Source organism: Podarcis vaucheri, assembly GCF_965113315.1.
Source record: "Podarcis vaucheri genome assembly, chromosome: 3".
Lineage (NCBI taxonomy): Eukaryota > Metazoa > Chordata > Lepidosauria > Squamata > Lacertidae > Podarcis > Podarcis vaucheri.
The window spans coordinates 123,534,665-123,561,425 of record NC_138761.1 but is presented as its reverse complement, the minus strand read 5'-3'; the positions used below and the strand labels follow the sequence as shown (position 1 = coordinate 123,561,425).

The following is a 26,761-nucleotide window of genomic DNA, read 5'->3' as shown; positions in this document are numbered from 1 at the left end:
TCTTTCTTTACTCCTCCATGTAAGGTAAAAAAATATGACCATGTTGGCAGACACCAATTACAGTGGTGCCTCGCAAGACGAAATTAATTCGTTCCGCAAGTTTTTTCTTCTTGCGAGTTTTTCGTCTTGCGGAGCACGGTTTCCAATAGGAATGCATTGAAAATCAATCAATGCGTTCCTATGGAGACCGTCCGGGGACAGAGGAGAAGCGCCACGGGCCTTCCCCTCTGTCCCCGGACCTGTTTTAAAGCAAGGGAAGGGGCAGCAGGGAGAATCGCTTCTCCCCGTTGCCGCCCCTTGGTTCAAAAGGGGTCCGGGGACAGAGGGGAAGGCGCGCGTGCGCCTTCCCCTCTGTCCCCGGAGATTGCGGGGCTGGCAACAGGGAGAAGCAATCTTCTCCCCGCCACCCCTTGCTTCAAAAGAGGTCCGGGGTGCGGGGGCAAGCTTCGTTTTGCGAAGCAAGCCCATAGGGAAATTCGTCTTGCGAAGCAACTCGAAAACGAAAAAACCTTTTGTCTTGCGAGTTTTTCGTCTCGCGAGGCGTTCGTCTTGCGGGGCACCACTGTAGAACAGTGATGGCCAAACTTGGCCCTCCAGCTGTTTTGGGACTACAACGCCCATCATCCCTGACCACTGCTCCTGTTAGCTAGGAATGATGGGAGTTGTAGTCCAAAAACAGCTGTAGGGCCAAGTTTGGCCATCACTGGATTAGAAGAACACTAAACTGAAAGTATAGAGGCAAAGTGTACGGTAGGTGAGAGAATAGCTAGTTTAATGCAAGTGCAACTGCAATCTATTATTCATTCTTAATATTTCTATGAGAGGATAAGGCAATAATTAAGAACAAACTGTTGAAGCAGCAAAAACTTAAGGTTCATTTAAACAATATGAAATGATACACTAAGCCAAGGGTAGGCAAACTAAGGCCTGGGGGCCGGATCCAGCCCAACTGCCTTCTTAATCCGGCCTGGAGAGTCTGGGAATCAGTTTGTTTTTACATGAGTAGAATGTGTGCTTTTATTTAAAATGCATCTCTGGGTTATTTGTGGGGCATAGGAATTTGTTCATATTTTTTCCCCAAAATAAAGTCTGGCCCCCCACAAGGTCTGAGGGACAGTGGACTGGCCCCCTGCTGAAAAAGTTTGCTGACCCCTGCACTAAGCACTAAAGCAGAGACTTCTGGGATCACAATATCTATCTATTTTGGTAGCTCTTAATGTGGGGTGCCCAAACCGATTAGGATTAGAAGATGCAGTTGTTTAATTGGACTCAGATAAGCTTGCAGTATGGATTGGTGATATTCACTCAGATTCATATTCACAACATGCACAGAAGCAGCTCTCTTGGCTGCCCCCCACTGCCCCCCACTGCCCAGGAGGCTACTTTTGAATTAATATAATAAACGTCTGGTGCTAGATGCATTTGGATTAGGTTAAAATAAAATCTTACTGAGGTCCATCAGAGCTTTATCATAGACTTTGGGGAGGACTGGTTTTCCAGATAGATTTTCATGCACAAGAAAGTACTGTATTTTCTGGCGTATAAGACTACTTTTTAACCCAGGGAAATCTTCTCAAAAATCAGGGGTCGTCTTATACGCCGGCTACAGCAGCAGCTCCTACAGCAACTCCCCACCAAAGGATAAAACAACAGCAAATTAAATCAGAAGACACCAAGCTCTCTAGATGAAGCAGAAATACAATTGAAAATTGGCCCCAGAAGCCCCTGGCCACTGGGAAGTGGAGCGGATTTCCGAGCCAGACTGGAGACTGGTTTTTCAAATTTTTATTTGGTGTGCGTTGGAAGAGGAGTAGTCTTATACGGCGAGTATATCCCAAACTCTACATTTTAACTGGAAAAGCTGGGGGGTCGTCTTATACGCCCAGTCGTCTTATACGCCGGAAAATATGGTACTATGCATGCTGCTTTAGCTGAGATTCCCGCATTCTAGGGGGCTGGACTAACTCTAAGATTCTATGAAGTTTTCTGACTTTCTGCATATCACCAAATTTCGCCCCCCAAACTGCTGCAGTGTATCTTTCATCCGTTGTAAAGAAATGCCACAAAGGTCACTGAATCTCTAAGCTAAGCTACAGCTGAGATGTGTTTACAAAACCGAAAGGCGTGTGGATAAGTCTGACAAACTGGCAGGGCAAGAACTGGGCATTCATGCTTTTCAGTAGAGTTACTGATGGGACGTTATCCTCCAGGACATTTCCCTGAGCTGGGAAGCCCTGGCTATGTAACTTCTTGGCGAGGACTGTCGCTATGAGGCGGTTGTACCCTTTCCTGCGGTGTTCCGGCAAAGTATAACCATGGATCATAGTAGCAAATTGGTCCGTCAAACCCCAGGCAATGGGGCAGCCCCCTTCATCCAGGACGCAGGTACTAGGGAAACAGGAAATGAGGTTGGCAAGGTATTTTCGGCATTGTTCGCTTCCTCCTCGGGACCATGTGCTGTTCAGCAGGCTGGCATGGGAGACATCAAGGGAAGCAAGCTTGGGTGGAGGTACTAGCCTAAAAAAGATTTATCCACTTAAAATGGGCTGTAAAATCCATAAGGTACACACAAAAACAGGGAATACATACTAAGGGGCTTATCCTCTGCTCTTTCCAGGCACAGTGAGCACTTTAAAGCTCTGTTTCCGAGTGCCCATCTAATAATAATAATAATAATAATAATAATAATAATAATAATAATAATAATAATACATTTTTTTATTTATACCCCGCCCTCACCAGCCAGGGCCTGGCTCAGGGCGGCTAACACTGAATATAAATTACAATAAAACATAATAGGAAAAAAAGAAAAAGAAAAAAAACAGTTAATTAAAATACGGCTTAAAATATGGTTTAAAATACAGCTTAAAGTGCCTCATTTTAGTGGTAGCCCATAAATCAAGACCATAAAGGGAGGAAACATTTATATACCAAATCCCATATAAGGAGTCAGAGTGAGGCCAAGCCGAAGGCCAGGCGGAACAGCTCCGTCCTGCGGAAAGATGTCAAATCCAGCAGGGCTCTGGTCTCTTGTGACCACCAAGTCGGGGCCCGTGCTGAAAAGGCCCTGGCCCTAGTTGAGACCAATCTAACCTCCTTGAGGCTCGGGACCTCCAAAGTGCTGTAATTTATGGACCTTAAGGTCCTCCTCGGGGCATACCAGGAGAGGTGGTCCCGTAGGTACGAGGGTCCTAGGCTGCATAGGGCTTTAAAGGTCAAAACCAGGACCTTAAACCTGACCCTGTACTCCACCGGGAGCCAGTGCAGCTGGTAAAGCACTGAATGAATGTGATCCCACGGCAAGGACCCCATAAGGAGCCTTGCCGCAGCATTCTGCACCCGCTGGAGTTTCTGGGTCAGCTTCAAGGGCAGCCCTGCGTAGAGCGAGTTACAATAATCAAGCCTGGAGGTGACCGTCGCATGGATCACTGTGGCCAGATCAGGGCAAGAAAGGTAAGGGACCAACTGCTTAATACGGCAGAGATGGAAAAATGCCACCTTTGCTGTGGCTGCAACCTGTGCCTCCATAGAAAGGGAGGTGTCGAAGGTGACACCCAAACTCTTGACAGAAGGCGCTGGCACTAATTGAGTCCCCACAAGAGATGGGAGTTGGCACCCCAACCCCATGTTGTCCTGATCCAGCCAGAGGACCTCTGTCTTCAAAGGATTTAACTTCAACCGGCTCCCACGCAGCTATCCAGCCACAGCTCCCAAGCATCTGGTCAGTGTATCTGGGGCCGAGTCAGGGTGGCCGTCCATCAACAGATAAAGCTGGGTGTCATCAGCATATTGATGACAACCCAGCCCAAAACTCCGGACAACCTGGGCAAGGGGGCGCATAAAAATATTGAAAAGCATTTATCTATTGCTCTGGAGTTCTCCCAGCGAAAATCTGCCCTTTAAAGCTCAATCTGTGGGAAACCTGAACTGACATTTGCTTGATGGAGTGCTAAAGAGCTGGCTTTTGAGGAGAAAGCTCTGGGGCAAAAAAGGGATTGGACGCAGAGCTTTTAAGCACAGACCAGTGCCTGGAAAGAGTGGGCCAAAAGGCAAGTGTGGATAAGTCCTACGTGAGACGGGTGGTAATGGAAGGAATGAAGACAAACAGAAGGGAAAAGTGGAGCCTGTAGGCGGTAAAGCCTATCAGATATTCCTTGCTGTCGCTCCCCACCTCGGCCTTTTGGGATAATACTTATAGGTAAAGGTAAAGAGACCCCTGACCATTAGGTCCAGTTGTGACCGACTCTGGGGTTGCGGCGCTCATTTCGCATTATTGGCTGAGGGAGCCAGCATACAGCTTCCGGGTCATGTGGGCAGCATGACTAAGCCACTTCTGGCGAACCAGAGCAGTGCACGGAAACACCATTTACCTTCCCGCCGGAGCGGTACCTATTTATCTACTTACACTCTGATGTGCTTTTGAACTGCTAGGTTGGCAGGAGCTGGGACAGAGCAAGGGGAGCTCACCCCATCATGGGGATTCGAACCTTCTGATTTGCAAGCCCTAGGCTCTGTGGTTTAACCCACAGCGCCACCCGCGTCCCTTTGGATCCTGCTAATACAAGTCCATTCTTAATACCAAAGGTGAGTTTGAAGGAATGCATCCAACAGAAACAATGCATTCTTTGCTTTCACACCTGCAGGGTAGCAATTTTGTCCATGGAGTTGCTCCTGGAAATGGTTAAAAAATACAAAAAGGGGAATTCTTTTCTTCATCTGACACAGCATCTTAATTTAGAAAATGTGGTGATCAAAGCTAGGGGAAGGAAAGATTCAGGGGTGCATTTTAAACCTTCTTGTTTAATACTATGCTGTGCGTCACCCACCCAGCCTTCCTTCCAACCGTATTTTACACCTGACATTGGCCAGTGAATCTAGTAAAAAAAACACACAAATGAATTCTACAAGCCTGAAATCTGCCCCCCCCCCCCCCGATGTTGCAAAACATTAATACAGAAAAGGACAGGAATCAGCAGACTGGGTGGGGTGGGGGAATCCTTGAGTGGACTGGGGCGTCTTCACCCACCTTCATAAATCAGTGTCTAATTTTGGCAAATATTTCAAGAGCGGCATTGCTGTGGAAAATAGTAATGATATGACTAAACATACGGGAGTTTAACCTCAGGAAGTGTGTCAGGATCTGGATGGATAACCATTTGGAAACAAGACTGCTTTACACCCACAAGCTTGGAACTAGCTACAGCTTGGGAAACACCGTACAATCCATCCTGCAGTCCTGCGTACAGATAAATGAGAGAATAAGCCTTTAAAATGCAAGATATAAGGAAATGGACTAATCCAGTTTAGCCAAGCTAGCTAGAGGTGCTGTATTGTGTCCCACAAAATACTTTTTTTCATTTCTTTAGAAATGCTCCTTTTTCACACTCATAAGACAGAACCCAAAATTCATTTTGATGCTTTATATAGATATTTTGGGGCACCTGTACTGACAACCAAATTTACATCCCTCACTGAATGGTTCAGATTAAAAGTTAAAATCATTTCGTTTTGTGAGAAGGTACCCTGGGGCGTTTAAACAAACAGCTGAAAGAATCTAACACAATGGTTTAAATAAAACAACTTGTATACACATTTTCATTAGCTGCAATCATCACATTAAATTCCCAAGTGCAAAACCAACCATGTCTCTGTGTGTGAGAGAGAGAATCACTTTGCTGCTGGACACATAAATAAGCAAGTGTTTATGTGAAAGCCTGCAAGAGAACATACACCATTTAATTTCTGCTATATTTTCACCATTCATTCTATAATAATTAGAGCACAGCGTTTGATCTAAATATTCTTAGGATATTGCAGGTACAACATACCCTGGCAAAAATCTAGTTTGTGACAAAGGGCACATTGCTGAAATTCTCAAGTCTGTGCCACTAACTTTTTCCACACTCTGACAATATTGCTTGGAAATCTTTCTTCAGAAGTCAGTCACAGCATTGGCACATCCTTATTTCCATTACCCAGCAAGAAATAAGCTTTACCCTGTATTTGGAAGACTTGTTCCCAGTTCACGGTTTCTGGGTTCTCCAGCAACGCTTGATATGCTTGCTGGTCCTTGTAGAATACAGCATATGCATTGGTAAAATGGTCCAGGTCATCACTTTCAGCCTATGATTTTAAAGACACAAAAACCCCTAGTTCATCCCATTATACACACAGATACATAATAGTTTTGTTGCTATGATCAAAACTGTGATGTGCCACAGGGCTCAAATCAGGAGGCCTGGTCAAACGGCTGGTCAAGTGAAGTAGAATGAAGAAACAATGGCCAAAAGCCTTTATTTCTTCTCAATAAATGAGTTTTGTAGCGATTCTTATTAGGCTTCCCATTTCAAATTTCAGGAGTAAGGAAGTGAGCATGTCAAATATTAACAGCAAGTTTCAGCAATCATTTGTATATAAATCAGGAAAATTTGTATATAAATCAAGAAAACTAAATGAAAAAGCTTGTTTGCTTTAAGGACTCATGTTGAAACTTCTATTGTCAATTAAGTATAGTTCACCATTATCTATGAACCTAAACTGTAGTCAGTCTCAGCTATGATTTAGGGCAAACAAGCCAGTATAATAAAACATGGTTTGAAGCTAGCCTGACTCCCTAAACCATGCTTAAAACTAACTGGTTTGTTCAGCTTCAGGCATAATAAAAAACGGAGGTGAAAGCTTCTTCTCCCCTCATGCTCATTGTTATGTACTGAGTTGAATAGGATCCAAATTGCAGCAGTCTGATTGGTCCTAGAACAATAGGATTCAGAATGCTGCAGTCTGAATGGTCCTAGAACAACAGGATCCAGAATGCAGCAGTGTGATTGGTCCACAGGAGCCACCCAATCCAACTCCAGGTGGAAGTGAATCCGCAACCTGATTGGCCTACAGGTTTGTTGTTGTTGTTTAGTCGTTTAGTCGTGTCCGACTCTTCGTGACCCCATGGACCAGAGCACGCCAGGCACTTCTGTCCTCCACTGCCTCCCGCAGTTTGATCAAACTCATGCTAGTAGCTTCAAGAACATCAGGGTCTTTTCCAGGGAGTCCTCTCTTCTCATGAGGTGGCCAAAGTATTGGAGCCTCAGCTTCACGATCTGTCCTTCCAGTGAGCACTCAGGGCTGATTTCCTTCAGAATGGAGAGGTTTGATCTTCTTGCAGTCCATGGGACTCTCAAGAGTCTCCTCCAGCACCATAATTCAAAAGCATCAATTCTTCGGCGATCAGCCTTCTTTATGGTCCAGCTCTCACTTCCATACATCACTACTGGGAAAACCATGGCTTTTACTATACGGACCTTTGTTGGCAAGGTGATGTCTCTGCTTTTTAAGATGTTGTCTAGGTTTGCCATCGCCTTTCTCCCAAGGAGCAGGCGTCTTTTAATTTCGTAACTGCTGTCACCATCTGCAGTGATCATGGAGCCCAAGAAAGTAAAATCTCTCACTGCCTCCATTTCTTCCCCATCTATTTGCCAGGAGGTGATGGGCCCAGTGGCCATGATCTTCGTTTTTTTTGATGTTGAGCTTCAGACCATATTTTGCGCTCTCCTCTTTTCACCCTCATTAAAAGGTTCTTTAATTCCTCTTCACTTCCTGCCATCAAGGTTGTGTCATCTGCATATCTGAGGTTGTTGATATTTCTTCCGGCAATCTTAATTCCGGCTTGGGATTCATCCAGCCCAGCCTTTCGCATGATGAATTCTGCATATAAGTTAAATAAGCAGGGAGACAATATACAGCCTTGCCGTACTCCTTTCCCAATTTGGAACCAATCAGTTGTTCCATATCCAGTTCTAACTGTAGCTTCTTGTCCCACATAGAGATTTCGCAGGAGACAGATGAGGTGATCAGGCACTCCCATTTCTTTAAGAACTTGCCATAGTTTGCTGTGGTCAACACAGTCAAAGGCTTTTGCATAGTCAATGAAGCAGAAGTAGATGTCTTTCTGGAACTCTCTGGCTTTCTCCATAATCCAGCGCATGTTTGCAATTTGGTCTCTGGTTCCTCTGCCTCTTCTAAATCCAGCTTGCACTTCTGGGAGTTCTCGGTCCACATACTGCTTGAGCCTTCCTTGTAGAATTTTAAGCATAACCTTGCTAGCATGTGAAATGAGTGAAATTGTGCGGTAGTTGGAGCATTCTTTGGCACTGCCTTTCTTTGGGATTGGGATGTAGACTGCCTACAGGAGAATCCCGGAATTAGCCAATCACGTGGGGCCCATTGTGTAAATAATGGATATAAAGCAGACATTTCGTAGGAACTTCGATTCCTCACTACTATGAGCAGAATAAAGAGCATGAAGTCCACACTTGACTCCGAGTGTATTTCACTCATGCTGCAAGAGAAGAGGAGAACTCACAAATCCATGGCTCTTTTAAGCAATGCTGAACACGCAGCACCTAAATGTTGTGTGTATGGGGGAGGGGAGAGAGATGGAGGGAGAACACACTAGATTATACCCCTTACTATACCGTTCTCTGCCGGCGGGTAATAACAGCTTTAAATTCTGGCCATGAATCCACCACCACTTCCTTCCTGAAGGGGTTTCCTCTGTTTATATTTAGCACTGCTCCATAAACCTTCAAAAGGAAAGATGAGTTGCTTAGAGTTTGGAAAAAATATTGTTATGAGGGTCAGTCTGGATGAAACCCTAGGTCCCTTCCAAAACCTGTGATCCTGTATCAGTGAGGCTAGATTGCATGAGGGAACCTGGAAGATCGGCCAAATTAAGTCATTTGGCTTTCGCTGGCCAGTTAAGTGCTCATAAGCATCCGAAAACATGAGCCAAGAACTGTGCTCTCCACAAAGGGGGGTAGGCATTTTTCCCCACCTGGCTGGATGCCAGGTGAGCCTAGGCAGCAGAACAACAGAGCTGTTGTGTATAAGAGCTGGAAGCTGGAGGAGACAGAGACATGTCTATGCTGGACTTTGGTGCCCATCTGGAAACCTAATAGGGAAGCAAGATCTGTTGGGGTGTTAATGCTGTGAGTGCCCCCATCCTATGCTCAGGTTGGATATATGCAGTGCTTTATTTCAGGGGGGATGCAGACCCCTAAACATTTTGTGAATCTAAGTATGGCCTCAGTGAGGGGCAGCATTTCAATATGAATAGGAAAACTTTTTATTTGAAGAAGTAAAAAGCACTGGATATATGCATAATAGGGGTGCGGGTGGCGCTGTGGGTTAAACCACAGAGCCTAGGACTTGCCAATCAGAAGGTCGGCAGTTCGAATCCCCGTGATGGGGGTGAGCTCCCGTTGCTCCGTCCCTGCTCCTGCCAACCTAGCAGTTCGAAAGCACATCAAAGTGCAAGTAGATAAATAGGTACCGCTCCGGAGGGAAGGTAAACAGTGTTTCTGTGCGCTGCTCTGGTTCGCCAGAAGCGGCTTTGTCATGCTGGCCACATGACCCGGAAGCTGTACGCGGGCTCCCTCGGCCAATAAAGCGAGATGAGCGCCGCAACCCCAGAGTCGTCCGCGACTGGACCTAATGGTCAGCGGTCCCTTTACCTTTACCTATATTCATCACTGCCTAAGGAACTAAGAATTAGGCTGCTTTAAAAGGTTGAGTTATTTCCCTCTCTCTTCTGCAAATGTGTTTTCAGAGAACCATTGTAGATGGAAGCAAGATCTTACTGACATTTACGGAGAGAAGAGGACAGGGAGGATGGAGGCCAATGTTCTTCCCCTACTCCCATGACACTCTGCAAGCCAAAGGCTTGGCTGCAGTAATGAGCTCAAACGGAGGGAAAACACAAGGGAGAGCAAAGCAAGTTTCCAAAAGCAACAAACTGAAAAGAGCCTTTAAAGATGTTTCAAAAGACTGCAAATTCTGACGTTTTCCAGAAAAGTTGTGTATGTTTCACCTGAAATGAATCAGGCACAATTCTGTATCAGAAACGATGGTGAGTTTTTGTTTTGCTTTTCTCAGGGAGTAAACATTCGGCTTTCTTGAATGCTTCAGCTTACAGAGTTAAGCATCACCTCACTTGATTTGCTGGCTGCAATTGAGACCTCAGTTGAACGTGGGTACCTGAGAGACACCAGCGTAATGGAGCCTTGCACTTTTCATTCAGAACTGGCACATACCTGCAAACAGTGGTGTAGCGTGGGTTGTCAGCACCCGGGGCAAGGCAAGTAATTTGCGCCCCCTAACCCGTGGATTTGCGCCCCCTAACCTGTGGATTTGCGCCCCCTAACCCTAACCCCCAGATGCTGCGCCCGGTGCGGCCGCCCCCCCCTGCACCCCCCACACTACGCCACTGCCTGCAAAGCATAATCATTGCTACCCTCTCTGAGCATCTATGTCTATGCATGTGTTGCACATTTATGACGAACTGAATTTATAGGGTAGATATAACATTTCATCTTTATGAATTTTCAACAGGTCTCCATTAATCACTGATGCCAATGTTTGAAGGCAGGAACAAAACCAGCCCACCATTTTGCATCAGATTATTATTCTTATAACTGTCAACCCCCTCATAAAATTCTAATGTTCATTATCATAATACTGTAGTGATCACTTTGTAATTGTTTTATGCAAGTTTAAATTTTGTTCTGGGGGTGCTAATATATTTATTATTTAATAAAAGTATAGAGACCATCCATCTTTTCAAAAAGACAAAAAACAGCCCCCAACTGCATTTCTGCATGGAACACAAGTGCAAATTCAGGTCTAATAGCAAAAATCTGTACTCCATCATATCTCTAAAAGATACACCCTGATAGTTCAGACTTTCAAGCCCATAAATAAAGTCTACGTAGATTTGCATTACCTTGAGTGATTCAGGAAAATTACTGAGTAATTTGTGTTCCAGTATTTGCAGCTTTGTAGAACAGTTTAACACCAGCATCTTGCAACCTTCATGCAAACATAGGTGGCCTACTAGAGGGCACAAGAAGAAGAAAAACCGTGACTAGCAACAAATATTACTTCAGTGCACTGGAAAATGGAAGCCCAAAACATAATCCTAGAGATCATACCCTTCTGTACTTATAGCTTACATTTTATACAGTGCCATCACCCACCCCACCCCCCAGTACCCTATAATCAGCTGGACTTTATTCTGGACTAAAACCCATGACAAGCTTCTTGGAGAAAATTTCACACAGTAACTGCCACAAATTTGATGTTTTTACTGCTCTACCTTTTTCAGTTTGCTGTAAGCAGCTATGAGAGTGACAAGTCCGAAGGGGTAAACATTTTGTAAATAAAACTAATAAAAACTTTGACAGCACTCTTGTCCACTCTCATAGTTTTAAACCCAATAAAGGGTAGTATAGAGAGAGCCTGTCTTCACCCTAAACTTGAGAGGGTGGGGAGCTGTGCATGGGCAGCCGCCCTCTCTAAATTCACAACGCAGAGATTATTTTGTTGGAATGCAGAACTCAAAATTCTTCTACAATGGGGTAAGAAAGAAACATCATCTTATAGACATGCATAGCCCGTTACGGATAGCGTATAGATAAAAACGGCATTTTAAATTGGATTAAAGTTTCAAGACACCGTGTCTGCATTTTGCGTCACAATGGGCTATGGACACAGATACGTGCCACTCTCTGAACAAAATATACAAATATCCCACACAACCCTCATATATCTAGGTCGCATACCTGCGGCTGATTTTCAACTGGCTGTTCAGATATAGGAAACAGCTGGAACACTAAGAGGCACTTTCGGTTACATAGATTTTCTGGGAGCAGGTGGAAGATGAAGAGGAAATAGCCACACCTTCGGAAGGAGGGACTTACAACACAAGCTTTAAAAGACAATAGTAAAGGTCAAAAAACTCAAAAAGGCCTGCAAACTTGCCTCACTGCCCACAAGACATTTGATATTGCAGCACTGTTTCTTGTAAGATATCCCATTTCCACATACTTTAAAACAAATTACAATGATTATTAGGGACTTATTGAGCAATTACGACGGTGTAACCAGACATCAAAGAACTAGTCATAGTTCTACAGTCGTGTGGGAAATGGTCTAAACTGTGCAAATAGAAATACATTGTGGGAAACAGATGCCCTCTGTGCCTTTGAAAGCTCTCTGTTTCCCCCATGTTCAAAACCCCGTTTGTTCGGTTAGGCTTTTCCTAATGCTGCTCTAGCTTCTTCCCACAATCATTTGGGCCGGACTGAATTTGCTGAACAGGAACTGACTAGGATGTTTGAGTCAGGAAAAAGCTCTGCATCTCTTAAGAAATCTGTAAGAAGAGGTCCTAAAAGTCTTATATCTGGAACAGACACGTGAAATAATCCTGTGTCCATCTTCAATTACTTTCAAGGCTATAGACTTCTAACTTCTAGGCTATTTATTTTTACCTTGTGAAAGTTCCTAAACTGAAATTAAAGTTTGGAAGCAGGCCAGTTGCATAACCCTTCCAAAGAAGGCAGCAACTTCAGGAATTAGATATAATTTCATTTTCATTGTTCCATTTACCTATGTATCTACTTCTTTACCATAGATCTTATTGCATAGATAAGATGATTAAATATTAGGTGTAGGAAACATGGCTGATTTACAACCCGCTTAAAACTTATATAAATATGAATACTTCTTTTGAAACAAAGCAATTCTAACTTCTAGCTAAAATCTGTCTTCCATATAGCCTAGGTGCTGAAGTCTCATCCTTGGCAACCATACATGCACTTTTCGTTCCCTGTGGACCACAGGCTAGAGCACATTTGTCATTAAACAAAACCGAGATCAGTAGCATGTAAACAAACTGATTTGACAGTTCTCTTGGCTGTACAGTGTTCTAGCAACATCTTTATGGGTGTAGCAGAAAGCTGTTTCTTTTATTCAGGCTTATTTCAGAAGATGCAGAGAGAAAAATATGCAAGCCAGAGATGTGATATACCTGTTTTGCTTGTTTTCCAAAACTGAATGGCACTTGACAATTAAAACTATAAGAAAGGAGAGTTACACCTTAATCTTGTGGTTCCTAAACCTAATAAATGCCAGGTGTGACTTTCCTTATTGAAAAGGAACCAAACCCTGCTTTGAAAATAAAATGTAATCCTTTAATTTCAGTTTTCTCTCTTTTTGGCATTAGTTCCAATATCCATGAGATCAAATTTAACTTGAAGAGGCGACTGCGACTAGGTAAAATTATATTTTGTTAGATTGCAAGCAAGACTTTATTTTCCTCTTTTAAAATGCATATAGAAGCCTAAATCATTCACAACCCTTCCCATTTGATATAAATGAAAACCTATTATTGTACATTACGATTTTCATGAGAAACTCAGTAGATTTCTAGGGCACTGAGGCAGGAAGCACTGAATAAAACCCTGACAACTTACATTGGGGAGCTAAGCAGGGAGTTGCTCTGCTAGATTGGAAAGGTCAATCTTGCTTATCCACCCTTCTTCTGCATGCTTACTTCAAAAGCAGAGGCACCTGGCAGCCGCTCCTTCTGTTTAGAATCAACAGAATACAGTGGTACCTCAGGTTACAGACGCTTCAGGTTACAGACTCCGCTAACCCAGACATAGTACCTCGGGTTAAGAACTTTGCTTCAGGATGAGAACAGAAATTGTACAGCGGCGGCGCAGCAGCAGCAGGAGGCTCCATTAAGGTAAAGTGGTCTTCAGGTTAAGAACAGACCTCTGGAACGAATTAAATACTTAACCCGAGGTAGCACTGTATGACAATGACTTGGGATGATGAGAGCCAAGCTCAATCTCCAGGATACTTACTGCAAGCTTCTCACCTTCTGAATGTAGCACACATAGGAAGGAGAGGCTAGGTTGGCTCACCCCTTCAGGAAAGCCCCCCTCAATAGGCCCTACCCCTTAATGTTGGTTGATGGAAAAGGAAGTGTCTATGGGTTGGGGTGGGGCACTGAGACCCCTTAAATAAAGTATTGTGTTTTAATGTGTTGGTGTGACCCAGTCAGACTACTACTACTACTACTACTACTACTACTAACGGGTTAAAATGTCCAGCGTGGCATGCTTAAGATCATCCCCTCTTGCAATTAATCTTTTGGAACTGCTGCTCCTCCAGCCTGGGCTGCACCTGGATGATTTGAAAGAGCCATAAACTATGACTAAGCCTAACTTGTTCACACTTAAATCAGCTTGTTGATGAGATAAGTAAACCAAACTGCTGACTGGTTTTACCTGCAGCAGCACTGACTTGAGTAGCCAAAACCAATCCTATTTGTAGCAAGGATGGCTACACATGGTTACACAAAAATATATGTCTGCAGCATCTCACAAAAGTGAGGCAGGTGGTACTTTATTCATATTAGACCCAGCAATCAATACAATACATATTTACGTTTTTTATTTCATTATCTGGAAAAATAAATAGAAATTTATAAAAGCAAAAGTCTCATAGAGCTCTTTTGTGTGAAGCCAGTCTCTCAGGTTCTTTGTATTACTAGAACTGTAGAATATTGCACTCATTTATCAGGATTACTGCAATAAAAGGGAAATTTCTCATGATACAGGCAAATAAGCTACAAAGATATATACATATTGTCAGATAGGGTGGTTAACTTTAAGATATCTCAATTCATTTGTTTTAAAAGTCTGCACAAAACACAACGCAGATTGTAACAATCCATCACTTTCCTGAAGACAGAGTACCATCATAACTATCATGTTTTGAGAACAAAACGTTCATGGAAGATAAAAGCACCAAGAAATAGGGCTAATCCTTGTTCTTCAATAAGCAATGTCCTTCAACTGACTTTCTTCAGACATCCACATAGTCATATGCCTGTTCTAGGAAAGCAAACAGTGTCTTCATTTCTTCTGATTCTTGTATGGTGTTTATGTCATTAAGAAGACCTTCTTGGTTTCTGACCTTCAGAAGCTCATCCTACAGAATGTGAAAAGGGAGAAAGTTTAAAATGGTATGAGGAAAACAAAGGATTTTCAGGTAGGAAATCAGTGCAATTTCCAGCAAAGCTTCAGGTAGCTCAAGGATGCAAAGAGGGCAGACAAAATTAAGGAGCAGCAAGCCTTAATACACAAGAAAGAATTGTTTCTGGACAGCCTTCTCCACCCTGGAACTTTTCTAATGTTGCTGGATTACAGCTCCCACACCGCTGACTGCTTGCCACACCGGCTAGGATTGGTGGGAGCTGTCCATCATCATCTAGAGGGCACCAGGCTGAGGGAGGCTGGGTTTAGGAAATACCATTTAATCACTGTGTGAACAAGAAGAAAGGTGCTGGTCCTGGAACAAAATAGAAAAGATACTTTTGCAAGAAGTGATTTTTAAGAGCAACTTCCTCTTCACTCTCGGGAGCCTTCTGAAACAGCCCTCCCGCCACTCACCTGAAGAATGGGTGCTGTGAGTTGGTACTGTGCAACATCAGGAAGACCAAGATCATCACTGCCCTTTGTCTGGATTAACTAGAGAGGGAAGAGAGCAAATATCTGCATCTGTATTGGGTTTTTTAAAATGCTTCATCTTTTGCTGCCCTGGGCTCCTTTGAGAGGAACGGCATGTATGCATGCATATATCAAACATCTACCTCATTCCCCCCCCCTGTGTACTTGTACTAAATCATATCTAATATGTTATTTATAATATATACTGCTATATTCCAATATATTTAGCTATACCTCCTTTTCAAACTGCTATGTCAACGATACGCCTTCAGCAATCCTGAATTCATTCTTCCATGAACTCAAGAGTCTGGGCAGATGAGGCTCGTCAACCTGGGGAGTAGTTCATCTAGAAGGACAACTCTGATTCTAAACCTCCACTGCCTTGCATAATACCTTTGGGAAAGAATGGGTAAACCCTACACAAATCCGGACCTAAGACAGTTGGATGGCGCCTTATATTGCCTCCTTCTGGCAACTCCTGCAGCCAAGCTGGTGCCAAACATATTGCTCTGCTTTCGTTTGGACCACATCAGCGCGGCCGAGAGGCAGGTCTTGTCGTCAGGACAGCCCAGGACCTGCACACACACTGCCCAGGCTTGTGCCCCGGAGAGGTAACTTCGGTGCTGCGAACACAGCGGTTTGACTTCATCCCCAGAGACACACTCCATTGTCCTTTGAGACAAGCCCAGTTCATCGTGCCCAGACTCAAAATTCCATCCCCATCTCAGAGATACCTCATTTGCTGTTGCTTTCTCTGTAGCCAGCTGACATTTTAATTTGTGTATTTTGTTCTGGAGATGTTGAATATTTCCTTCATGGAGCTCTGCTGTGGACGAAACTTTGTTTATTTCTTCCTGAATTTAAAAGGAAAATGAAACTTAAGAAATATATTTAAAGCAAGGAACCATCTGTGTAGCAAACATTCTGCCAGGATTAGATTAGCTCCCACTGCTACATATCGGTTATGAGGCTGAAGCAGCTCAAGTATTCGTCATCTTTCATGATTTATTCTACAGAATAGATTGCAAAAGATCTCTTTTCTACTTGAACAGAAGGAACACTTGTCTGATAATACATAATGGTTTATAATATGTAACCTGTGAAGCAAGGGTTAATTTTATGATTCACAAATATTAACTCTTATAAATAATTTGTGGTGCCATGGTTGTTATGACATTTAAAAGAGTCTGTTACTCCAATTTCCACCTCTCTTACTTTGAAGAATGCCATAAAAACTGGCAGCATGAAGCAGATTTTGTATGGTAACCAATAAAGATGGTCTAGGCATAAAGATTTTGGAAAACACAATAGCTCCATCTGTACCAAAAAGCTTTACGTTTCCCCTCAGAGAGAGGTGCAGAAGTATAGCATTACGGTATGAAGGGGTGAAATAATTTGAAATATCTTGCAATAATAACACAAAACCTTTATGAATACCAACTGAAGCACTATAGTGAGGAAGCTTTCAGGTTTCAAATCACCTAAAGCTCATAATCTTCTTAATTCACAGAACGGATTAGTCCTTTGCTGTGTACTCAGATGATATGCCATTTAAATCCCCAAGATGTACCCTCTCTTCCTTCCTCACCTGCAGTTTTGCCAAACCCTCTTCAAGAGAAACACTCTTTTCCTTTTCCTCTGCTAGCATCTTATGCACATTCTTCAGGCTGCTCTCCTTCTCCACGGGAACCTTTACGGTCTCAAAATGTTTGACGAGCCTTGAGCAAAACGATAAACAAGATTCTCACCTTGTGTAATATTTATACTTATGGAAAGGGCAATACTATATTACTAGAGTTCTCACAAGCCTTGCTTACTTGAAGTACTGAACAGCACAGAAATATATTCTGCTTTGGACTGAGGGAGAAGAGAATGTTCAATATAATCCAAATGGTCAACCCATACGGCTAACTTCTGTTTTCACTTTATTCTCCAAACAACAGGCTAAAAGGTCTAAATGTATTTTATCACATAGGCTGACACCCTTCATGAGCAATCTGGCACCAGGCTTTCAAAATTAAGGAACACTGGAGCATAATTATCTCAGGGAAAGGTTTAACATTAAGTTTCACTCTCACAAAACGTATTTTATTATGAGTGAAACTATGTCTTTTTCACCAGCTCCTTTGACAGAGGTATACAGTGGTACCTCGGGTTACATACGCTTCAGGTTACATATGCTTCAAGTTACAGACTCTGCTAACCCAGAAATATTACCTCGGGTTAAGAACTTTGCTTCAGGATAAGAACAGAAATCATGCAGCAGCGGCGCAGCAGCAGCAGGAGACCCCATTAGCTAAAGTGGTGCTTCGGGTTAAGAACAGTTTCAGGTTAAGTACGGACCTCCGGAACGAACTAACCCGAGGTACCACTTTAATAGGCTTCCAAGGGGAGAAGTAAAGCAATATAATGTGGGACCTAATCCACTGGGACACTAACTGAGACATCCTAGCATTAGGAAAGTGTGGGAACCTCCGGCTCATGTTCATGACTAGGCCTGCAAGGTCTCAGAGGTTGCCCCATCAACCTATTTTTGGCCAACCATGTCCACCTTTCCCAAGCCTGACATCATGTATGACATCAGTTACAGCAAAGTTCAATATGCAGCTGCTGCAAAGGAAGAATAGAGTACTGGAATGTGATCCTCATTCTTCCTTTGCAGCTGTACCCAATCACCTGATGTCATATAAGATCCGATGATTGACAGATCCATGGCACCCCCACCTGTCAAAATCGCCCATGGGGAGGGGGGCCTGGACACATCTGGATCTGGCACATCCCTGCATTGGATATTTTATTTATAGCATTTATAACTCACTGTTCCTTGAAGGAGCTCAAGGTGGCATACATGGTTCTCCCTCTCCCCATTTTATCCCAACAACCCTTACAGGTAGTTTAGGCTGACAGTAACTAGCCCAAGGTCACCCAGAGAACTTCATGGCTAAGTGGGGTTAGGTGTTAGTCCAACACTCTAGCCACACCATACCTGCTCTTATACCTTTAAGGCTGAAGCCCTAAAGATTAATGGATGTATACCAGGGATTAAAGTAACTGAATAGCATTTATGTATGTAAACATGCTCAGCGTCATGTTGCACAAACACCTGCAGTCCTTTCCCTCAGTTGCTATGGTATATTCCTTACCTTTTCTTGAGGCAATTTAAGTGCTTTTCAGTTTCATTGTTATTCTGTGTAGTTTCATACTGAAGAGATCTGGCAGGAAAGAGAATAACATATTGTTATTTTATTTCTTCCTTGTGGAAAAATGTTTGCTGGATTTGTTGCTGCTCTCAGATAAGAATTAGGTTGATTTGTTTTGTTTCCTGATAGCTATCACTTTCTGTGTATGATAAGGGTTAAGAGCTACCTTTCAGAGAGGACTCTACATTTTCTTTCTTTCTTAGTTTCTTTTATCTTATTGTATTAAGAAAAAGGTTTATTAAAAGTTTATAAAGAAAAGAAAAAGAAAAAAAGGAACAGGTGGGTCCAGCCCTGTTCTCTTCAGGGCCCGTCATTATTCAACATCTTATAAATGACTTTGATGAAGGAATTGAGAGGATAAGCATCCAATTTGCAGATGACACCAAATTGGGAGGGGTAGCTAACACTGCAGGGGACAGGATCGGGATTCAAGATGACCTTAATAGATTGGAGAACTGGGCCCAAACCAACAGAATGAATTTCAATAGGGGAAAATACCACATTCTGCATTTAGGCAGGAAGAACCAGATGCGCAATTATAAGAGTCATGCCTTGCCAGCAGTACTTGTGAAAAGGATCTAGAGGTCTTAATAGACAACAAGCTTTACAGAGTCAATAGTGTGATGCAGAAGCAAAAAAAGTGAATGCTATTCTGGGCTGCATCAACAGAAGTATAGTGTTCTGATCAAGGGAAGTTATAGTACTGCTCTATTCTGCCTTTGTCAGATCTCACCTGGAGTACTGTGCCCAGTTCTAGGTACAATTTAAGAAGGATGTTGACAAGCTGGAATGTGTGCAGAGGAGGGTGACCAAGATACCGTATTTTTCGCACCATAGGGCGCACCGGACCATAGGGCGCACCTAGTTTTGGGAGGCGGAAAACAAGAAAAAATTATTCTGAACCCCAGAAGCCAGAACAGCAAGAGGGATCTGGCTTCTGGGATACCATGTGGCTGTTCTGGCTTTTGGGGTAACCCCGCCAAGCCTCTTCAGGGCAGCGGGATGAAGGCTCCCCCTGCCCAAAGAGGCTGCGCAGGGCTAAAGCAGAAGCCAGGACAGACGCGTCGCTGAAGGGGCACTGCGCCTTCTCTCTCTCTGTGCAGCGCCCCTCCTTCACAGGAAAGGTGCTGCGCAGAGAGGGAGAAGGCGTAGCGCCCTTCAGCGAAGCTGGAGAAGGAACAGAAGGAGACCCTTCTGTTCCTCCTCGGGCTTCGCTGGACAGGCGCGTCGCTGCGAAGCGGGAGGAGGAACAGGAGGAGACCCTTCTGTTCCTCCTCCGGCTTCGCATGACAGGCGCGTTGCTCAAGGGGCGCTGCGCCTTCTCTCTCTCTCTCTGCGCAGTGCCTCTGCTTCACAGGAGAGGCGCTGCGCAGAGAGGGAGAAGGCGCAGCGCCCTTCAGCGAAGCTAAAGCAGAAGCCAGGACAGGCGCGTCGCTGCGATGCGGGAGGAGGAACAGAAGGAGTCCCTTCTGTTCGAGGAACAGAAGGAGTCCCTTCTGTTCCTCCTCCGACTTCGCATGACAGGCACGTCGCTCAAGGGGCGCTGCGCCTTCTATCTCTCTCTTTCTGCGCAGCGCCTCTCCTTCACAGGAGAATCGCTGCGCAGAGAGGGAGAAGGCGCAGCGCCCTTCAGCGAAGCTGGAGAAGGAACAGAAGGAGACCCTTCTGTTCCTCCTCCAGCTTCCAGGACAGGCGCGTCGCCGCGAAGCCAAGGAGCCTGCATTCGCCCCATAGGACGCACACACATTTCCCCTTCATTTTTGGAGGGGGAAAAGTGCGTCCTACAGAGCGAAAAATACGGTAATCAAGGTTCTGTAAACCAAGTCTTGTGAGGAACAGTTTAGGGAGCTGGGGATGTTTAGCCTAGAAAAGAGGAGACTGGAAGGAGATGTGATAACCATCTTCAAACAACCAAAGGGCTATCATGTGGAAGATGGAGCAAGCTTGTTTTTCCCTGCTCCAGAATCCAGGATCCAAAACAATGACAATAAGGAAGATTCCAACTAAACATCAGGAAGAACTTTCTGACTGTAGGACCTGTTCAATGGACACCCTTGGAAGGTGCTGGACTCTTTCCTTGAAGGGTTTTAAGCAGAGGTTGGATGGCCATCGGTCATGGGTGCTTTAGTTAAGATTAATGTATTACAAGGGGTTGGACAAGACAACACTCACAACTGCTTCCATCTCTACAATTCTATGATTGTTAAACGAGGGTACAGACTGTGTACCTGTATGCACAGCAGTTGAGCTGTTCACTCATACCATTATTTATACATACACTATACAGATTTGCTGCCAGCAAATGTTAATTGCTTCAACGCCACTTTTATTAAAAGCCATTCCCTTTTGCTGGCAGGAAGCCAAGTTCTCTTGGAGAAAACCAAATATATTTCCTTCTTGAGTTCATAGTTAAGTCATGTGTTCCTTTAAACCACAAAGAGGCACTGCTTATATCCAGCCACCATGTGTAGCTCTCTAATTTAACTCCACTGCTAAAAGCTGAACCATTTTAAGTCCAGAAACTGTAAGTGATTCTTCCAATTTAATTCACTCGAGATATAAGGTCTGCTAACAAGAGTAAAGGTAAAGGGACCCCTGACCATTAGGTCCAGTCGTGGCCGACTCTGGGTTGCGGCGCTCATCTCGCTTTATTGGCCGAGGGAGCTGGCGTACAGCTTCCGGGTCATGTGGCCGGCATGACTAAGCCACTTCTGGCGAACGATAGCAGCGCATGGAAACCCGTTTACCTTCCCGCTGGAGCAGTACCTATTTATCTACTTGCACTTTGACATGCTTTCAAACTGCTAGGTTGGCAGGAGCTGGGACCAAGCAACGGGAGCTCACCCCGTCGCGGGGATTCGAACTGCCAACCTTCTGATCGGCAGGCCCTAGGCTCTGTGGTTTAACCCACAGTGCCACCCGCGTCCCGCTGCTAACAAGAGTGGAAGAAGGCTAAATGAATATAATGGGATGTTAGTTAAGATCCCCACATTGCAGGGAGATGTCCCTCGGGGTCCCTTCCACCTCTACAATTCTATTAGTCTAAGAACTATAGCTATTTACTGATAACACTAATAAATGTATCAACACAGCTGAAGCCTCTCAAAGGAAGTTAATATAGTACTGATGGAAAGGTCTTTCATACTTACGTTATTAACCAATGCATCATGGATTCCAACTGCTCTCTTGTGTTCTTTGAAAGTGGCTGCCATTTTGCTCTTTGGCCTGCAGTCACCTTCACTACTTTTGAAGACAGAGAAGTTGTTTCAGCTGGCAAAGAACAAGCGAGTTTGTCAGTATCACCACTGTGATAGCTAGATGTGCCTAGAATGCTGTGCCAACAACTTCGTAACCAACTTGCAGGGCAACAGAGTCACTGCCTTTGCAAATCAGCCACAATTAATACTTCCTATGTGTCCCACCCTCCCCTTTGCATAGTAAATAAGGAACCAAGAATGGCCCGGTGCCTTCTAAGCAATGGGGATCCTTTCAAGATTCCTCCATACCTAACAACTCTGGCCTGCTTGTGCTAGAGCAGTGGTTTTCAACCTTTTTGAGTCCATGCCTCCCTTAACCAACCACATTCTTTCTGCAGCTCCCTTGTGGGAGCCACTTACATACACTAAGATTCTGTTACAGTACATGTGTAAATGAGTATTTCCCCATTCTGCCCCGCCCCTTTACTGGCCCATTTTTTGTGCGTCTTTAAGTGGGAGCACATGTGCCAAGGGGAATCCAAGCAATGTCACTGCTCTGCAGGGCTGAGCTAACACACTCCACAGGGCAGTCCCAGGCTGCCTTTCCTGAAATTAGTGTGCAGTACAGGGGTGGAGAGAACAAAACAAGATCACAAACCGAAATACAGTGGTACCTCAGGTTAAGAACTTAATTCATTCTGGAGGTCCGTTCTTAACATGAAACTGTTCTTAACCTGAGGTACCACTTTAGCTAATGGGGCCTCCGCTGCCACCGTCGCACAATTTCTGTTCTCATCCTGAAGCAAAGTTCTTAACCCAAAGTACTATTTCTGGGTTAGCGGAGTCTGCAACCTGAAGCATCTGTAACCTGAAGTGTCTGTAACCCGAGGTACCACTGTACTTTGTTATTATGGGGAAGGAAAGCAAGAAACACCCAGCACAGGATGGACTTTTCCTGACTATCCCTGTCCATATAAAGCTGGGTGACTGTTGGGGGGGGGGGTTGCCTAGGATGAGAGGTAAAGATGAAGAAGGGGAAAGGGATGCTGGGAGTAGGCGAAGACACACCCTACTTTCAAGGTTCTTTTTAAATGCCTCCTTGTAGAACACAAAGCACCATGCTCCTCCTGCCTGGTACAGTGGTGCCCCGCAAGACGAATGCCTCGCAAGACGGAAAACTCGCTAGACGAAAGACGAATGCCTCGCAAGACGGGAAACTCGCTAGACGAAAGAGTTTTCCGTTTTGGAGGTGCTTCGCAAAACAAATCTCCTATGGGATTGCTTCGCAAGACGACAATGTCTTGCGAGTTCCTGCGGGTTTTTTTCCCTCCCCCCCTTTTTCTAAGCCGCTAAGCCGCTTATCAGCTGATCCGATCAGCAGATAAGCCGCTAAAAGCCGCTAGTAGCGCTAATCCTCTAATCCGTCAATGGGCTTGCTTCGCAAGACGAAAAAACCGCTAGACGAAGAGAATCACAGAACGGATTCTTTTCGTCTTGCGAGGCACCACTGTACTTTTTTGCTGAGAGGCAGGCAGCCACACGCCACTCAATGAAGGAGGGGACCCCACCGGCTCGTACAAGTCGGAAAGGCTATTTGAGTTTTGACCCACAAAGCTGGTCGGGTTTAGGGTGCAAAAAAGTCCAAGAGAGAGAATGAGAGCAAGAGAGAGAGAGAAATAGGCCACCACCATAAAAAAGGATGGGGTGGGGGAAGTTTAGATTTGAAAGAAATGGGGAAGGATCTTACAGAAGTTGGGAAGAGAAAGGGGGTTGTTACATTTTGACATAAAGGAAGGAAGGAAGGAGAGCAGAATGGAGCCTGCAGAGAGACAGGATCCAAACACAGAACACTGCCCCTTTTTAGAAGGGGTCTGGATAGGCAGAAGGGAAGACATGAGGGAAATATCCAGACAGTAAAAAGGAGAATAATCTGGGCCAGGTTAGGGCAGGGAGGAAGAGGTCAGTGGAATGCTGGGATTCCTCCCCATGGATCAAACAGGCAGCAGCCTCTTAGAAGTGTCAGCAATTTTAATTACCCACATTGCATCCACACTAAACAGCAACAGAGTGTGGACACATTGTGACAGTGGCTTAATTTTTCATACACTTTTCATATCGTAAATCCCTACACTTTATGTCTTACGGCTTGCCCTGCCTACAAATTCACAATTGTAACAGAGCTTTGAGATCTATCGCTGTGCTAATAATAAAATTATTACTAATACCAATACCTTCAGAAGACTGTGCTCTCTGCTGCCTTTGTTTCTTCTGGACTGCTTGCACACCTTGCTATAGAGAAACATACAGGAAAACAGATTCAATTAAATGCTTGAATTGCCATGGGTTTTTACAAATGTAGTATACAAATGCCTGATACACAACCCACTGAAGCCCACACTGGCTTCTTTATGAGCACCATATCAAGTTAAAACATATACAGTGGTGCCCTGGGTTACATACACTTCAGGTTACAGACTCCACTAACCCAGAAATAGTACCTCGGGTTAAGAACTTTGTTTCAGGATAAGAACAGAAATCGTGCTCCAGCGGCGCGGCAGCCCCATTAGCTAAAGGGGTGCCTCAGTTTCTAACACTGATTGGATAGGTTCTCTTTCTATTTGCTTGTCACAATTTCCTTGGTAGTGAGAGGGATTAAGGGGGCTCAAGATGTGGTTGGCTGCAGTGGGGCTTGTTTGCATTTATGAGGGGTGGGGTGGCTTGTTGGGTCAACTTTGCCAGATTGATTCGTATGTCAGTGAGTTCTTGTTGTCTTGTTGGGCTGTGTATGTGATTAAAGGGGAGCCATACCGGAGTGAAGGTGTCCTCTTCTATTTGCCCTCTTGTCAGTTTCAGTCTGTTGCTTCTGAGTTTAAAAACACTTTGTGCCTCATGTTGTATGAAGACAATATGGGCAGAATGCTCTATCCACAGCAAAAAGAAACCTGAAGTGTTGTCATCATACAAATTGGCAGTCAAGAATGAAACCTGCATAAGACGCCTACAACCATGCCAGGACATAAACCAAATATCACTGGCCCATGCCCAATGAAGAAAGATTTTAGTGAATAGCGGGGGGGAGGGGGGGTTTCTGTGCAGCAGAAAGCAGAACCTCCTTCTCCATAGTTCCAGCCTCAAACTAAGTCTAGGCTCAAGATCTTAACATTTGTGCGTCAAAAAATACAGTGCAACTTATGAGAAACCATCCAACGTTTGCTGAATGACTGAAGCGATCCTGCCCGCAAACATTTATGTACTTCTGGTGCTTTATTTAACAGCTGTACGGCTTGCCCAGTTGCACATCTCTGGAACAACTCCACCACCTAGTGGCCAGTTGAGTCTACCATCACTGTAATTTGGGCTTTCCTATGGCGATACTACTTAGCACTCTTACAGCTATTTCAAATGTACAAAGCACATTGCATACATGACATTATCACAGCCCCTACAATCACCTTCTAAGGCAGGTCAGTTATACTGCAGATGGCTGGGAGGGGGTTAAGGCTTGCATTCTTGAGTTTATGGCAGAGGTACAGCAATACATTCACAGCTTGTTATGCAGCTTCAGGATACTAAGAATGCAATCCTACACACACACACACACACACACACACACAAAACAAAACTGTGTGCACATAACACACATCCTACACAAGGGTTTGGTTCCAGAGGTCCACATGTAAACATGAAATCATGTAAAGCCAGTAACCCCTGCAACTCCCTCCCCTGCAAGGTGGGGAAGGCTGCTTACCAGGCGCTGTGAAGGTTGCGGGGACATAGCTGTCAACTTTTCCCTTTTCTTGCGAGGAATCCTATTCGGAATACAGTGGTGCCTCGCAAGACGAAAAGAATTCGTTCTGCGAGTCTTTTCGTCTTGCGATGTTTTTCGTCTTGCGAAGCACGGTCCGTTGCAACTGCGCCTCTTCAAGCGGCTTTTTAAAAAAAGCGCAAGACGTTTTCGTCTTGCGAAGCAAGCCCATAGGGAAATTTGTCTAGCGAAGCAACGCAAAAACGGAAAACCCTTTCGTCTAGCGAGTTTTTCATCTTGCGAGGCATTCGTCTTGCGGGGCACCACTGTAAGGGGATTTCCCTTAAAAAAAGGGAAACGTTGACAGCTATGGGTGTTCCAGAGGTCCACACGTAAACATGAAATCATGTACTGTATAGCCAGTAACTCCTGCAACTCCCTCCCCTGCAAGGTGGGGAAGGCTGCTTACCAGGCGCTGGGAAGGTGGTGGGGTGCTAGGATGCTGCCAGAGGAAAACCCACCAGGTGCACAGGTGGGAATAAATAAAAGGGGAGTGGGGAACAGTGGGTTCCCTCTGCTTTCCATTTACTTCCAACCCACCCACGCCAATCCGTGCAGAGCTGCGATGGCACGGGAAAGCAGCCTTCACGGGAGAGTTACCTGCGCAGAACCATTCTGCACCTGGTTAGCTGCACCTGATCTATCCGGGTGAACTCCAGCACAGCGGCAAGGGCTGAAAGGGGGGGGGTGCGAGTACCCCGCCTCCCAAGCGGGGGCATTCGCTTAAACAGCCCTCTATCCGGAGCTTCAACGCTGAGCAGCATTTCTGTGAAGCATGAAATCCTCTTTATCAGTCGCGGTTTGCCATGAAAGAAATGACAATCTCCTCCTCGTCAATGGAGAGATGAACACCGCGGCTTTATCCACGGAGGCCTCAAGTAGCTCCAACCACTGCACCGCACCGCCGCCCGCTTACTTTCCCCTCAGGCGTCCTCTTCGGCCGCCTCCCGCCGGCTCCCCCTCTGGCGCCTGAGGGGCCTGGCCGGCCGCTGGGCCCCGGCGCTGCCCTCGCCGCTCTCTTCCCCGGGCGGCGTTTCATCGTTCCTGAAACTGAGGGAAACGGGCGGCCGTTCCCGCTCCCGACCGTTGGGCGGCGTCACTCGCTCCGCCCACTCTCGCGAGACGACGTTCCGGGAGCCGCTAGGAAGGGGGCGGGGCCACACAAACGAGCAGACAGACGCAGAAGCCTCAAGCGCCCGGAAATGACTC

The 26,761-nt window shown here is 45.0% G+C and overlaps 2 protein-coding genes across 3 annotated transcripts; both read right to left on the bottom strand.

The window, feature by feature from the left end:
- Positions 1-1,770: 1,770 nt before the first annotated feature.
- Positions 1,771-11,989, bottom strand: GLYATL3 (glycine-N-acyltransferase like 3). 2 transcript variants are annotated; one of them, XM_082216506.1, is made up of 6 exons: positions 11,613-11,989; positions 10,775-10,884; positions 8,469-8,576; positions 5,997-6,123; positions 5,110-5,236; positions 1,771-2,517 (listed from the first exon to the last, which is right to left on the bottom strand). In XM_082216506.1, exons 2-6 carry the CDS (start codon positions 10,850-10,852, stop codon positions 2,091-2,093), a joined length of 867 nt encoding a protein of 288 aa, XP_082072632.1. In that variant the 5' UTR covers positions 10,853-10,884; positions 11,613-11,989; the 3' UTR covers positions 1,771-2,090. The 2 variants fall into 2 exon arrangements, with proteins under 2 accessions (XP_082072632.1, XP_082072633.1); XM_082216507.1 differs by lacking the exon at positions 8,469-8,576.
- A 2,239-nt stretch (positions 11,990-14,228) lies between these two features.
- CENPQ (centromere protein Q) lies at positions 14,229-26,663 on the bottom strand. The gene is made up of 8 exons (XM_082216530.1): positions 26,469-26,663; positions 23,979-24,036; positions 21,700-21,820; positions 18,494-18,562; positions 16,939-17,068; positions 16,085-16,204; positions 15,294-15,371; positions 14,229-14,832 (listed from the first exon to the last, which is right to left on the bottom strand). Exons 1-8 carry the CDS (start codon positions 26,589-26,591, stop codon positions 14,707-14,709), a joined length of 825 nt encoding a protein of 274 aa, XP_082072656.1. The 5' UTR covers positions 26,592-26,663; the 3' UTR covers positions 14,229-14,706.
- Positions 26,664-26,761: the final 98 nt, after the last annotated feature.